This window comes from Clarias gariepinus, chromosome 15 (genome assembly GCF_024256425.1).
Source record: "Clarias gariepinus isolate MV-2021 ecotype Netherlands chromosome 15, CGAR_prim_01v2, whole genome shotgun sequence".
Taxonomy (NCBI): domain Eukaryota; kingdom Metazoa; phylum Chordata; class Actinopteri; order Siluriformes; family Clariidae; genus Clarias; species Clarias gariepinus.
Genome location: NC_071114.1, coordinates 1,996,635 through 2,009,114, shown reverse-complemented (window position 1 = coordinate 2,009,114; position 12,480 = coordinate 1,996,635). Strand labels below are relative to the sequence as shown.

The 12,480-nt window shown below is 39.4% G+C and overlaps 1 protein-coding gene across 3 annotated transcripts in view; it reads left to right on the top strand.

Annotated features, from left to right (window-relative positions):
* The first annotated feature begins 1,333 nt into the window (after positions 1-1,333).
* The window catches only part of LOC128542864 (helicase with zinc finger domain 2-like), a 33,441-nt gene continuing 22,294 nt past the window's right edge, over positions 1,334-12,480 (top strand). Inside the window, exons 1-6 of one of the 3 annotated variants that reach the window (XM_053513001.1) lie at positions 1,334-1,471; positions 5,060-8,117; positions 8,220-8,305; positions 9,205-9,339; positions 9,429-9,617; positions 10,025-10,169. In XM_053513001.1, the coding sequence (XP_053368976.1) occupies positions 5,068-8,117; positions 8,220-8,305; positions 9,205-9,339; positions 9,429-9,617; positions 10,025-10,169 (3,605 nt within the window). In that variant the 5' untranslated portion in view covers positions 1,334-1,471; positions 5,060-5,067. Of the gene's footprint in view, positions 1,472-4,714; positions 4,918-5,059; positions 8,118-8,219; positions 8,306-9,204; positions 9,340-9,428; positions 9,618-10,024; positions 10,170-12,480 lie in introns of those variants that run through there. The other 2 variants (XM_053512999.1, XM_053513002.1) reach the window with 2 other exon arrangements.

The window sequence follows — 12,480 nt, the reverse complement described above, 5'->3', positions numbered from 1 at the left end:
TGCAAGTGGCACTTATCTTTACACCTTTGGAGATGCGGAGAACATGGTGAAAAGTGCTGTCTGCTGTGCCATTCCCAAAGTTTACTTGGCACTCAAACAGTTTTTGAGGGTATTTGTGTTATTTCCAAGCCACTTAAGACCCCAGGCTGTAAAACAAAAGTTTTTTGCCATTAGAGGTACGGTATAGATATTGTTGATGAAAATAATGCAATTATGATCATTCCAATAAGTATGAAGTGTGTCCCCAGGCTTCCCTAATGTGATTGGTGCCATAGACTGCACCCACATTTCTATCAAGGCCCACCAGGTAAGTCATGTACCCCTTACTGTAGAGGGAGGAGTGGGGTCATGGTGTGTCAACGCTTTAGTCAGGAGGAGTTGCAGTGTCTTTCTTGAGAGCCTAACAATCAGTGCGGTGAGTAAAGTCTCGACATATTTGTTCTCATTAATTAAATTTTATATTTCACTTTCAGGAAAAAAGATATGGGGTTAATAATGTTAAGATGTTTTGTTATTTAAAATAAAGAATTATGGGTAATTATGCATATATTGTATTAGGATGACTAAGTTACATTACAGTGTAATTAATTCAGTGAATATTAGACTCCTTAATTTGTAAATAGGGATGTAGAACACAACCCTTTTTCATTTGTTCCCCCACCCCCATTTTTTTAGTAAATAAAATTATTAATACTTGCAGGACTACTACAAAAAAATGCAGACAAACAGGAAACAAAAAAAATAAAATGCCAGGAAACTACGTCAAGTCTGTAGGAGTGACACTTCTCCTGGGATTAAGGGTGTGGACACTAAAATAGAAACTATTTTATTTCATTAAATACACACAATAAGGTCATTTTATTACATATTTATATAAACCGGGCCAAAAAATACAAAGATATTCTTTATCAGTTGCATAAATCTAATAAACATGAAAAATCATATTACTGTTAGTGTTTATAGAGATAATAATTTTAATTAAAATAGCTGTTTCATTAGTGATCAATTCCCACCAATACGGTATTTTCAAAAATTACTGTATTAAAATTAATACAAAATTAAAAAGGTAATCCCTTAATCACATACTGATCTTTTAATCTACATATTTGGCAACCAGGTTTGGGGGATGTTACTTTTTAAAGTAACTAATTACAATACAAACACACACACACACACACACACACACACACACACTAACAGTGTTAGATTACTTGTTACATCAAATAAGTAATCCCAGTACTCCAACGCGTTACTTTATAATGTGTCACACCCAACATTGTTGGCAACACGCCATGTGACTCGCTTCAGAATCGAAACAGCCTGTTAGGTTTCGTTTCCTGAAAAGTCATCTGAATGATATGTGCAGTACACTCTCATTATGATTCAAGAGGGAGGAGTGAGGTCATGGTGTGTTAAAACCTTCCCCTGGAGGAGTTACCTGGAGTGCAGTGTCTCTCTTGAGAGCAGTGCGGTGAGTAAAGCCTCGGCATATTGGTTCTCATTAATTAAAGTTTATATTTTACTTTTGGGAAACAAGATAAGGAGTTAATTTTTTAAAAGTAACTGTGGGTAATTTGTTGCAGAGAGTTATTAGGCACAGAACGCTATATTGTTACATTATATACAAGTTACATTAGAGTGTAATTAGCTCGGTGTATATTATACTCCTTAATTTCACTCAGTGACCCCTGGCCTGTACCCCTGGCCTGTACCCCTCGTCTGTTCCCCTCGCCTGTACCCCTGGCCTGGCTTGTGCTTGTTGTTGTGAAGTTATCTGTCATTGGTGAGTTTTTACTTTACCAGTCAGAATGAAAAGAATAAAACTGAATGACACGAACATTTCTCCACTGCTTTAAGTGTACTGTATAAGTTGTAATCTGTGTGTGTGTGTGTGTGTGTGTGTGTGTGTGCGTGTGTGTGTGTGTGTGAGAGAGAGAAAGTTTTTCAACAAGAAGAGCTCTGTTTTGTCCTTGTGGCAAATGTATCTGCACCCACACTGCCAATGGGGGACAATGTACATAAAGTCTATACTTAAATTAAAGTAGAGATACTGGTAGTGCTAATGGGTGTAATTACTTTGTGTAATATTTGTATAACAGAGTATAACCAGTGGTTGAATTGTAAGAAACACTCAAGGGGGGTGGTGTGGTCAAGTATTGTTTTTATTTATTTCATTTCTATTATTGATGTTTTTTTGTTTGGTCACCTGATCCACACACCTGTTAGTATAAAGCAGAATAGGGTTTATGTAGGTATTGATGTTGGTGAGTGTGTCAGGGGTTGCCTGAGCAACAATTTCACTCCAGTCTATATGTAAGAACATTTAAATATCTGTGGTATCGTACAGTATAATGCACAGTGGTGTTGCACACAATATTGCACATATATATTTATTGACAGTGAGAAGAATGTTTAGCTGTTCATAACGGTTCTTGTGCCTGACTCTCCTGGTGTTCGGTGCTCTGTAGTGTCGACCAAATGGCAAAAGTTCAAATAGAAGGTGGCCTGGGTGTGAGGGGTCCAAAGTGATATTCCGAGCCCTCTTCTTCACTCTGGACATATACAGTCCTTGCAGCGTGGGCAGGGGAGTGCCAATGATTCTTTCAGCAGTCCGAACCGTCCTTTGTAGTCTTCTGAAGTCTGCTTTCGTAGCTGAGCCAAACCAGACAGTTATTGAAGTGCACAGGATGGATTTAATGACGGCTGAGTAGAACTGTGTGAGCAGCTCCTGTGGCAGGTTGAATTTCTTCAGCTGGAGAAGGAAATACAACATCTGGTGGGCCTTTTTAACAACGGAGTCAATGTGAATGTCCCACTTCAGGTCCTGAGAGATGGTCGTGCCCAGGAACCGGAATGACTCCACTGCTGTCACAGTGCTGTACATGATGGTGAGTGGGGGAAGTGCAGGTGGGTTCCTCCTGAAGTCCACGATCATCTCCACTGTTTTGAACGTGTTCAGCTCCAGGTTGTTGAGACTGCACCAGACAGCCAGCTGCTCGACCTGACTTCTGTAAGCAGACGCATCACTGTCCTGGATGAGGCCGATGATTGTGGTGTCATCTGCAAATTTCAGGAGCTTGACAGTGGGGTCTGTTGAGGTGCAATGTGATTGTTGTTTTCATATGATGATTGAAATTGTACTTGGACAGCAGAAACAATAAAAGATAGTCAGATTGTGCAAACTGAAGGAGGGATGTGACTCAGTAAGCATCAGCCACACTTCTATGAACATGATCCAGGATTGTGTGTCCTTTAGTGAAGCAGGAAACATTCTGTTGGAATTTTGGGAGAACAGATCTTAAATTGCAGTGATTAAAATCCCCAGTGACAATAAAGGCTCCATCAGCATTCAATGTCTGCAGACATAGCAGTTAATAGCAGCACTGAGTTTCTTCATGGCCTTAGCATCCTGGGGACATACACTGCTATCACAACAACGCACATGAACTCCCAGCAGAGCAGTGTGAAGAAACAGAGACAGAGACAGTGCACATGTTTTGTTCACATAAATTCCATCTTAGAAATATCGCCAAACTTAGGGGCATCTTATCCGTATCTGATGCAGAAAAGCTAGTTCATGCATTCATGACCTCCAGACTGGACTATTGTAATGCATTACTAGGTGGTTGTCCTGCATCCTCAATAAACAAGCTTCAGTTAGTCCAAAATGCAGCTGCCAGGGTTCTCACTAGATCCAGAAAATATGATCATATAACACCTATATTATCATCCCTGCACTGGCTACCTGTTCAGTTTAGAATTAATTACAAAATAGTATTACTTACATACAAGGCTTTAAATGGTTTAGCTCCCACATACCTAACCAGTCTTCTGATACGCTATAATCCACCACGCTCCTTAAGATCACAAAACTCCGGACTTCTTGTAATTCCCAGAATTTCAAAATCTACAAAAGGGGGCAGGGCTGGACTTCATATTAATTTAAAGAATTTCTGTTATATTGTACTTTCACCTGCACAACACACATGGTGTTATATCATCTCTATCTGTTATCACCCAGATGAGGATGAGTTCCCTGTTGAGTCTGGTTCCTCTCAAGGTTTCTTCCTATTGCCATCTCAGGGAGTTTTTCCTTGCCACCGTCGCCATCACCCTTGGCTTCTCATCAGAGACATTTCATTCATTCATCTCATTATTATCTAGACGCATTTTTCTCACACATACACAATTTATTATTATTATTTTATTTTATATATATATATATATATATATATATATTAATTAATTAAATTTTTTTAATGAATTTCTTTCACCTTTGTGAAGCTGCTTTGAGACAATGACCATTGTTAAAAGCGCTATATAAATAAAATTGAATTGAATTGAATTGAATAAATTCATGAGCCCCTGACATTGTTTTTACCTGTGCATGCTGGTTCTCTATGAGCCCTGAAAATTGTGCACCCCTCGAGCTCTAGCACGCCATTTGGGATATGATAAATATGATATTGCAGTTAGTAATGAGTCTCTGCATGAGAGTCCAGATCTTAAGCTGATCTTGTTTGTTTGCCAGAGACTGCACATTAGGAAGGAAAATGTTAGAAAGTACAGGTTGATTTGGGTTTATTCTTAGTTTTGCCCGATGTCTTCCATGTTTTCCACATCTTTGTTTAAGGCCTCTGCGCCAGCGCAACTCCCGGGTGGGAAAAGCACCTTGCTATGTTGAGCATTTCTTACAAGCTCCATTGGTATCTGGTCGAATGTTAAAAAAAAAAAAGTCTGAAACAAAGTTTTAGCAAATGTTATTGATGTCTAAAAGTGACTGTCTGTTATACTCGCACAACTGAATTGCATGAGCACACAGGAGAATAGTGCGCAAATAAGCACACATATATGGCAAATCTGGAGAGATGCTGAGCCTTGTGATGTGCACACACTGCCATCTTGGTCTAGTATTAGGTATTAGATTTTACAAACATTTTTGTATATTGTACAATGTAATAAATTACATACAATTATGTTACATAGTTTCAAAAGTTAACATTTTTATGTATTTTGTAGCAGGCTGCAATAATCTTAATTGTCTGGTGTGTATTTTCAGAATAAACTATGGGCAAGAAAAAAAGGAATAAAAAAAATGCCAATGGATGTTCTGGTGACAGAACAACTCTGGATGAAGCTTCAGAAATCCACAAGGACCTTTTCAAGTTCTCCAGTCGAGGTTTCCACAGGGAGCCTCTGTTCGAACAAGAACACAGTCAGGAGGAACTACAAGAAATGTTGGATACCAAACCTCATGAATACGTACGCTGTAAACTCAAAATGGAGAGACACGATCTGGCATATGCAAAACCTCTCAATGATCTGACTTCTACCATTTGCATCAGTGGAAGGGATGATGTGGGCAGATCCTTTCCTGGTGATGAGGTTTGTGTTCAGATCTTGAGCAGAACATGTCAGCCTAATCGAGGTGAATTAGTGAAAGGGAAAGTAGTAGGATTGCTGGATAGATCTGAAAACAGCTGCACCATCATCTGCAGGATGGAGGGACATAAACAACTAGCTACGCCGGTCAAGAAAAACATGACCAGGATATGTATCCTGAAAAAACAACAGGACAAAATAGAAATACGGAAGATCAGTCCAAAAGATGGACACTATGTCTCTGAGGGTTCTGTAGACATGGCAGAGGATCAGCTTTTAGTGGTCAAGGTGCTGAAATGGGAAAAGACTCATCAGTATCCTCTTGGAGCGGTTACAAAAGTTATCTCACATGAAGAGTACTGTAATGAGCTTCTGGAACTAGAATATGGCATTAAAGACTCTCCTCCTCCTTTTAAAGAAAATAGTGACCAAGAGGGAAATGAGGAAAGAAACCTAACATTCACCATAGACCCTAGTGATGCTCATGACTTGGATGATGCCTTCAGTCTGAGTGACCATGGAGAACAATATATGATTGCTATTCACATCACTGATGTAGCTAGTGTCATTAGAAAAGGCAGTAAGGAGGATACATTTGCCAAAGAGCAAGGTAGGACATTTTACCCTCCCCCTGACTTGCAAGGGACACCAGCTTTCATGCTTTCCAGGGAATCAAGCAATAAATGCCTGAGCTTACTCCCACATCAAATCCGAAAGACCATATCCTTGAAAATAATGATTAACAAAGCCACCAATATTATAGAGTCCAGTGATTTTACTCGTTCTGTTATCAAATCTAACAGACGGCTATCGTACGAAGAAGCAGACAAGATAATACAAGAGTTCTGTCCTGATGATAGCCAGGCACCTCTACGCTTTTCCAGTGTAGAAGACTGTATTGCTGTGGCCTACTGCTTTACCAAGGAACTTAGAAACTTCAGGTTGGAAGGAACCTGGAGCAGTGGCCAAAGAAATGGACGTAGTAGAGCCCACTGCATGGTAGAAGAGCTAATGATTTTCTATAACAATGCAGTGGCTGAAAAACTTATTTCCAAAGACCTAACAAGAGATCTCACCCCACTGAGGTGCCACTTCAAGCCAGATCCTGAACTGCTTGAGTCATTTAAAAAGAATTACTCTTCCCTACTGCCCCTGTCTCCACATCTCTCACAAATATGTGAAGTTCCAGAGGCAAATGTTGAAGGAGCCAAAGAGTTCATTCACGTCTTAAGACCTGTGTTCGAGCATATGGAAAGCTTGGCACAGAAAAGAGACTACCACAAGCTGGTTCATCTTATTATAAAAGATGAAATCCATCCTACATTATGTCACATGGCCAAGGAATTCAAGGAAATTCAAAACAAAGCTGTCATCCTGAGATCATGCTCTAACTTGTCCTCAAGATTAGGACATTATGACCTGCAACTCAATACATACACATGGGCCTCATCGCCTATGAGACGCTATCTGGACCTGGTTCTTCAGAGGCTTCTCCATAGTGTGCTCTCAGAAAAAAAACAAGTAGACTTGGATTACACAAAAAAAGAAATTGATCATTTTTGTGACAAATGTGACTCTACAGAGGACTTTGATTTGGAGTCATTAAGATTCATCAATGCAACTAAATCTAGTTCTAGAGATGTGACCAAACTAGCAGTAGTGGACAAGCTTTCAGAGCATGAATTTATGATCTCGGTTCCACTTGACATATTATCAGGGCTGAAGATCAAGTACAGAAACCTCAAAGTGGTAGAGCAGCCAGCACTTAACCTTGAAGCCCAATCCTGCACTCTTACCTGGAAGAGAAGAGTGTATTCATTTATTGAGTCCAAGCCACAGCTACAGCCTAAAGAGTCAAAGAACAAAAACGTAATCCGGATCTCGGGTAGGAATTGGCTCAAAATCATATCTACAGTTAAAAGTGAAGACTGGGGTAAGGTCACCGAGTGCCTTCAAAATGTAAAAGAAGCTGAAAATAGTATAAAACATGAAAAACAGCCAGAAGATTCCTTAAAACATTTTAAAGTGTGGACGATGAAACTCAAGTCTGAAGATGTGCGTCAAGTGCAGCTTGGCACAGAGGTTGTCAACGGGGCAATACTGCCTGCAGTAAACCTCCTCACTGTTAGTAGTTCCTTTGAAGTTTGTTTGGAGCATGCAAGGAACCCAATCAAGTGTTTCACCCCCATAGATGGCACAATATGTCGTTCATCAAAAACAAAGTACAAGGATTATAAGGAGTACCAGGAGATTTGGGGAAAACTGTGTCAAATGGACACCGCTTACAATGCTGTAGAAGAAAATAACAGTGTGATTCTTGAAGATGTGAGCATAAAATGGACAGGAACCACAGAGACATCTCTGGAAGGTTACTTTAAGATGACACAACAACAGACGAAAGACTGGTCTCTGGAATTTGATCTAACAAACTGTTACCTCTGTGTCAGACTCAGGGATCAATATGCTAAAAAAGAGGAAAAGACAGAAACAACACAGTGCAATGACTCTAATCTCTCTGACTTGCAGAACACACTGCCCTCCACATGGGTCGCACATGGTGTAACCATCAAATCCCAAGCGCAAAAACAGGGAAATATGAAGACACATAAAAAATTACCCCAAATCCAAATACATTTTCAAATAAACCCCAGAAATATGCTGAATATCCCATGTACACTTCAAGAGAAAGACACAAAGTTCACTGTCGAAGTAATTCCAAAGAAAATCCCATACGTGTATGTTATATACCTTTTTAAAATCTTATAACTGTCTGATCTTTTGCACAAAAAAACAATATACTTGATAACAAGTGAGAATAAGATACTGTTTTTTTTCAGGCAATATGAACATGCTGTAGAAAACATTAAAAAAGCCAATAAGCTGGTGAAGGCCATCGCAATGGGGACTGTTTTCAGTGCTTACAGTAAGATTCATCTGACCTACAGAGCCTTGCAATAGTATTGATATCTCTTGAACTTTTGCACATTTTGTCAGGTTAAACCACAAATGTAAATGTGGAAGGAAAATGATATATGGTTTGATTTTTTTTTTTACAAATAAATCTCTATATATTACTTTTGGGGTACAGCGTGTCTCTACCAACTTTGCACATCTAAAGAGTAAAATTTTTGCCAATTCTTCTTTGCAAAACAGCTCATGCTCAGTCAGATTGGATGGATCTTCTGTAAACATACTGTAGCATTTTGCATTTAAGACAAAACTGTCAATTTTGGTCTCCTTTGACCAGAGCACTTTTTTTCTGTCTGCTGTTTACCACACATGGCTTGTCACAAACTGCAAACAGGACTTTTTTCAACATTGGCTTTCTTTTTGCTACTGTTCCATAAAGGACAGTTTTGTGGAGTGCATGACTAGTAGTTGTCCTGTGGACAATTGTCCTGTGGACAGATTCTCCCACCTGAGCTGGTCAGTTTAGGCGGTAGGTTTGCAGTTGTGCCATACTCTTTCCATTTTTGGATGATGGACTGAACAGCACTTCATGAGATGCTTAAAGATCTTTTTTATGATCTTACCCTGCTTAAAACTCTATTTACTAATTAGATGACTTCTGAAAAACATTTCTCATTTTATTCCAATTTACCATTATGTGCCACTTTGTGTTTGTCTATCGCATAAAATCCCAATAAAATACATTTACATTTATGGTTGTAACATGACAAAATGTTGAAAAGTTGAAGGAGTATAAATAATTTTGCAATACACTATAAATTTTTCCTTTCTTTGCAATATCTATTACATTTTAAAACCAAGTATACATGAAATCATGCAAAACACTGGCTTCATGTTCAAATTTCTTACCAGATACACCTAAAGAGCCTGAGCCAGTGTATGACAACATGGATCACAACCTGGACCTGCCACCTTTGAATGAAAGTCAGAAGAGGGCTGTAGAGAAGGCACTAAAAAATCCCTTTACTGTGATCCAAGGACCACCAGGTACAGGTTTATAAGAAAATTGATAACTACTACTGTCTACTGTCTTAACAGAGATCGGTAACAAATTCTCACATTGATCCACTCAACAGGTACTGGGAAAACTGTAGTTGGGGTTCATATCACATATCAGTTCTACAAGAAGAACAAACGTCATGAAGCACAAGCTTCCAACAAGTCAACAAAACTGGGAGAAGATGCATCTCTAGATAAGAAAATACCCAAGCGGCGTGGCATCCTGTATTGCGGTCCCTCCAATAAGTCTGTGGATATTGTGGCAGGTGAATTGTGACTGCAAGCTGGCAGAGATGCCCACATACAGTACATCAAGTTCAGTCTTTTAGTGTCCTGCTAATAAACAGTAGGTTTGAGCAGAATAATAAAAAAATATGTTGACCCTCACTCCGAACCCCTATCCCCCAGTTTAACCATCCTAAGTGGTATCTATTTGTGAACTGGTTAAGGAATATCTGCTTTCAAAGTTTACAGTATATGGACATTACATTTACTGCTTTTTGGCCAGGTTTCTCAGTATTTATTTAACATACATGTTGTTGTTTCCTGACTCATGTGGCTCATAATCTATTGTAGTTTATGGAACGTCTATTTGAGAGTTTAATTTGATACGTTTTTTTAATGAACCATAAATAAAATCAAAACCATTTATAAATCTGTTACTGTACTACAGAGCAGCTGTTGAAGCTAAAAGGAATCCTTAAGCCTCTTCGGATCTACTGTGATCAGATGGAAATGCGAGATTACCCGTATCCTGGAAGTGACCTAAAGCTTTGCCTTAGATCCCTCCGTGATGAGAAGCCAAAGGAAGCACTCAGGTCATTTTTATTTATTTATTTGCTTGAAAGTACACCCAGTGGGTGTCAAAACATTTTTGTAATACGAGTGATGTGATAAATAACTTATATATAATAATAATATAAGTGTATATAATAATATATTATATAATATATAATAAGTGTAATATATGTTTGAGAACTTATAGATAGACAAATAAAACTAGCCTCAGTGACCAGGGTATTGACCAGTGGCAGATATGGTTGTATTGTTGCAAGTGAGGTTTTTTAGAGTTCAGTAAACAATGAAATTAGATCAAACAACATAAACAAAAAAGATCCAAACTTGTCAAAACACAGAACACAAAAGGCATAGCCTAGAATGGCATAAACAGTAAACAAAGATGTATTAAGTCAGTCAATAATAGACTAAGCAATGTTGCGCAATAGTGTGTTTATACACCTGTCAGTCATAACATTAACACAGTAACACTGGTTATCAGTTATACATCAGTAAACTGGGTCATGGGTACCAAAGGCTCACCCATGTCTGCGGGGACGAAGGCCAGTCCGTCTAGTCGGATTTCACAGAAAGGCCATTGCAGCACACGTCACAGAGAAAAGTCAATGCTGGCCATGATCAAAAGGCACTGGAACACACAATGCACACCTAATGCGCATAGGGCTCAGCAGGCACTTTTCCTAACCGTACCCCTTCCCCTACTCCACAAAAAAAAGCCAAAGGGAAAGAGTCAGAATTACAGGAAATGAAATTCCTCAGCTGTAGATATCGATAAAAATGTGTCCTGGGAATGTTAAACTTTTGTACAAGTTGTTTAAATGAACCAAAGATGTTGTCAATGTAAAGATCGTATAATGACACAATACCACACTTAAACCAAACCCCAAAAGCATTATCTGTGTAAGACGGAGCAAACATACAGTGTCCATTTAATGGTGCTATCAAGGATAGATCAGTAAGCTTAAAATGATTCCAAAACTGATTCCAAATTTTAACGAAGTGTATAACTAATGGGTTTGAGGTAAGAGAAGATGTGGGTTGTTTTTGTGGCAATTTAGCGTATAATAATGATGAGAGAGATATTGATCCCATGGATGCTTCATCTATAGCTACCCAGACGGGAGGGTTGACTGCATACTGCGCCCAAAATAACATTGCCCTTACATTAGCAGCTCAGTAATAATAAAAAAAGTTTGGAAGTGCCATTCCTCCTGATTTATAAGGCCTCTGTAGGATACTTTATTTAATACGTGGTTGTTTTTTATTCCAGATAAAAGTAGTCCACTTTCAAAGGCTACACTCGATGGTGCGTAAAAACGCTATGGGAAACATCTTGTCATGTTGCCGGTTGTGAAGCATGTGTGTATCAAACAGACAAATTTTTGGCTTATATAACCTCGGTCGGGTGACGTCATCTGATAAGACGCACCTGCAGGTTATAAATAGGAGTGAACCGGAAACATTCCTCAGATTCTTTGTCTTCACCTAGTTGTGTGTGCGTGTCTGTGTCTAACCAGCAAAATAAGAAGTGTTTAACTCAAGGATAATGGTTTTAAACGAGATGTCACTCCGTGTGTAAAATCCATATCGGAGGGCGATCTCTACACTTTACTGCTTCGATTAAGTGCTACGAGCGCGTTTCTTGAAAAGCTTCGAGCCGCCGCGCATTCCTGGGACTTAAACTCGTGCATCCGGCAAAGCAGTGAGAGACGGATTTAAAAACGCCTTTCTTTCGCGTTCTCATCGGATCGGGAAATCCCTCTGTCCACTCTCAAGCGCGCCCTTGCGCTTCTTGTGAATGGGCAAGGATAAAACATCCTCTCTTGCTTCCGCGGAGATGGTAATAGCCTCTAAGCACTTAAAAAAAAAAAAACATAGACGGCAGGTTCTGTTGGGTGGCCGGGGGGGCGGAGCCTCAACGACGCTCTCTCCCCTTTTCTTAGCAATCTCTATATGAGTTAACCCTTTCATGGAGTAAGCTGTATTCATCCCGTGTTTTCCTGCCATCAACTTATTTATTTATTTAAATATAGTTGATGTGGAAATTGTGGGTTATATGATGACACCCAGATAGAAGAGACGCTTCCAGGCTATTTCTCTCCTGGGACATCATCCTTCCTGAAAAGCTATTACTTCCCTTCAAGCTGTGTAGACTTTTATCTTTCCTGGAGGGAAAAGCTTTTCAGGCAGCAGGTCAGGTTGGTGCTCCATTGCACACCATGGCGGTTTTGCACGTCTACCAGGCTGACCTGCTGAGAGACTTGAGTACTGGCAGGGCTCTTCAAGGTAGGGCGTATTGGGATTACGCCAGGCCACAGACTTGTCTTTTCG